This window comes from Fopius arisanus, unplaced genomic scaffold (genome assembly GCF_000806365.1).
Source record: "Fopius arisanus strain USDA-PBARC FA_bdor unplaced genomic scaffold, ASM80636v1 scaffold00061, whole genome shotgun sequence".
Lineage (NCBI taxonomy): Eukaryota > Metazoa > Arthropoda > Insecta > Hymenoptera > Braconidae > Fopius > Fopius arisanus.
This window is the reverse complement of record NW_011887800.1, coordinates 255,673-258,784: the sequence shown is the minus strand read 5'-3', so window position 1 is coordinate 258,784 and position 3,112 is coordinate 255,673. Positions and strand designations below refer to the sequence as shown.

Sequence of the window (3,112 nt, the reverse complement as noted above, 5' to 3'; positions counted from 1 at the left end):
ATTCACATCAAATAGTATTTCGGTATTTCAGTATTTTAGTATTTTATATTTTATGTAAATTGTTAAAGTACTGCCTAAAATTATGATTCATTTTTTAATTGAAACTGAAATATATTTTTCAGGTTTGCCAATAATATGGTATATGTAGGCCTCTCGTATTACGGTCCAGCATTAGGAAACGAGGAACACTTGAGTTTCTTTTTCTCTTCTCTAGCTGAAATCCCGAGTTACTTGGCTTGTTGGGTTGTCATGGACAGGTGGGGAAGGAGATGGCCTTTGTGTCTCTGTATGGTCACTGCTGGGCTTTCTTGTGTTGCCACAGTACTCTTGCCGCCAGGTAAAGTCAATATTCAAGTAATAATTATTCAATCTTTCTTTAATGAGCCCTTTCCGCAAAAAATATCGGTTTTCTGAGTGTTCTAACAAATCATTGATCAAATTGCCCCGAAAAAAATACCGTTATTGCATTCTATTATTATTTAATGGCTCCCAAAATGTCATAATCGTGGAATAATTTTTTTGCGTTGTTTTTCCTTCAGGAGATGAGACAATAAAAAATTGATAACAAGAATTTTTTTATTTTTCGTTTCTGAAATTTATTCTTTTCACTGAGGAATTTTTAATTGATTTAATATAGATTCCTGTGAATATTGTTAATTGGGCACTTTCTTTTAGATGCGGTACTGACAACTCTCATATTATTTCTTCTCTCAAAGTCGGCAATATCAGCGTCATTCTTGATAATTTACCCGTTCGCTGGTGAACTTTATCCCACACAACTCCGAGGGGTTGCAATTGGTTTTTCAGCCTATATAAGTGGCCTCGGTCTCATCATAATCCCCTTCATCACCTATTTGGTAAGGCTTTACTCAATCAATCTCATTAAACTCGAATTAATGGGCATAATTGGATTTATTAAAGTACAGAAGAGATTTAACCCTAGGAAAAATTCATTTTCAAATTCACTTTATTTATTTTAATGAGAGTCTCGATCAACGGTAGCCAAATAGTTTAAGAAAAATTGTTGTAAATACATCTTATCGATTAAATTTAGCTCATTTTCTTATTCAATTAAATTGAACAATTAATTAATTAGGGGAAAGAAAATCTAGTGCTCCCACTCGTAATACTTGGGGCGGTCTCCGTTATCGGAGGATTGTCCGGATTACGACTGCCTGAGACACTCCATCACCGTCTACCACAGACTGTTGAAGAGGGTGAACTCTTCGGCAAGGATTGGACATACGCCGACTGCCTTACATGTATACCCACCAAGTGAGCAATTTTTTAAATGAGAAATTCGATAGCCAATGGCATTCCCAGATTATTTTGCAACTATATCTGAAACCAATACGTTTACAACAATTCGTGGAAAAAGTTTCAAAAATAGCGCACGTCTCAATAATTGTATAATTAACAAAAATTTATTTTTATTTAAGAATGTGTACTCCAATCAAATTTTTGGTCTTGGAAAATATCAAAATAGAAACTCAAAATCTTGCTGGATAAATCCGATAGCTTCAGAAATATTTGCAAAATAAATAAGATGATAATTTGGCAATTATGCGCTTTTCTTCACTTGATCTTCCTTTTTTGTGTTCATTGACTCGTTTATATTTCATCAATTAAATTCATTTGTTTCAATTGATTCCAGACCTCCGTCTGCGACAACCTCATATGAAGATCTCTCTGCTGGTGAGACCGTGGAGATGCAGTCGGTATCAACTCAACCAATATCAGATGAGCCACGTGGACCAGCAACTGCCACTCGTCGTCTCCTCATGAGACAATCAAGTGTCATGGAGACGCAGAGAGACTCCGATGGTTCCATCAAGATGACTTATTGGTTTTAAATCACAAAGGTTCGAAAGACTTCGGTGACCAATTCAGAGAAGAAGTTCAACAGTTTTCATTAACTGAATCCATCCATTATCACTTCCAATTACCGAAAATGTCATTAATGAAAATATCATTAGCGAAAAATTTCCCCAATGAAAGGAATTCCTTAAATTTTAATTCTTTCACTGGGCTATTTCATAATCAATACTGATTGATCATTTCAAGCCCAGCTATCAAATTTTCCTTCAATTCCCAATTAACATCGAAGAAAGACAAAATTTGTTGACATTTTCTTGCAAAAATATTCATTCTCGAAATAATTGAATAGTTAAAATTTATGTAATGAATATTCCTGTGGCTTCTTTATTGAATTCCTCACCAAATTCTCCCGAATTCCAAGGGGATATTTCTTCCTCTGTGCAGTAATTCTTTTTATTGAAATATCCTTGGTTTCTTGGGGAGGGTGTTGCGCATAATTGTGTGCGTGCGTGAGTCAAGAGGATGAATCTTCTCCCTCTGGTTATCATCTTTGAGTTATAATCTTGTCGTTCTGTTGTAACAACTGTAATTAGTCAGTGGAAAATTAGACCTGATTTTTTAAATAAAATACAGTTGTCAGTGATTTTTACCTTTCCAAGAGACGACGTTTGAGCTCCGGAGGGTAGGCGACGTAAATGTAATGGTCTGGCATTTCTCCAGTTGGTACTAGCCTGTCCTCACCCTCTTCGTATTTTCGACGATCGTCGTGACGATTACTTCCTCCTGGATCGTGGAGGGAGGAGGTGGTAGAGGGCCGGTCGTCTGACCGATCGTCACCCATGTCCATACAATCGTCTTCTCCAGAGCTGTAAACAACCGGTTATAATTTTTGATAAAAATTGAATAAATTCAAAGCTACATAAACTCAATGCACAATGAAGAAATAAAAATATTAAAAAATAGATAATTGAAAAGAAATAAATAAACGATGAAGAAGCAATAAAAAAGTTGATGCATCTGATAAATTTACGTGAACTATTACATTTTTAATTAAATTCCTGTAGGATTCGTTTACATAGGTCCAGGAAGGAAAAATTTCTCTATAAAGGAAATACCTGAGGAGGAGAGAAACGACGTAGTAACAAGCACATATCCCAGAGGACAGCAGAAAAAGGAACGTGATGAGCAGGTACCAAGGTGTATGACGATGATGACGTTTAGTGTCCTCCCAATATCTGTCACAACTCAGATACCAGCAGATCGCACGATTTAATTCACTCTCGATGGCCTGGAA

At 36.0% G+C, this 3,112-nt stretch overlaps 2 protein-coding genes across 2 annotated transcripts in view; one reads left to right on the top strand and one right to left on the bottom strand.

Moving 5' to 3' along the window:
• CarT (Carcinine transporter) overlaps positions 1 to 2,446 on the top strand; it is a gene marked incomplete in the record, with an annotated part of 6,123 nt that extends 3,677 nt beyond the window's left edge. Inside the window, 4 exon segments of the mRNA XM_011308673.1 lie at positions 123 to 337; positions 676 to 857; positions 1,097 to 1,275; positions 1,655 to 2,446. Coding sequence (XP_011306975.1) covers positions 123 to 337; positions 676 to 857; positions 1,097 to 1,275; positions 1,655 to 1,853 — 775 coding nt within the window.
• The window catches only part of LOC105268788 (uncharacterized), a gene marked incomplete in the record, with an annotated part of 5,602 nt that continues 4,799 nt past the window's right edge, over positions 2,310 to 3,112 (bottom strand). The window contains 3 exon segments of the mRNA XM_011308615.1: positions 2,310 to 2,401; positions 2,469 to 2,684; positions 2,934 to 3,112. Coding sequence (XP_011306917.1) covers positions 2,374 to 2,401; positions 2,469 to 2,684; positions 2,934 to 3,112 — 423 coding nt within the window.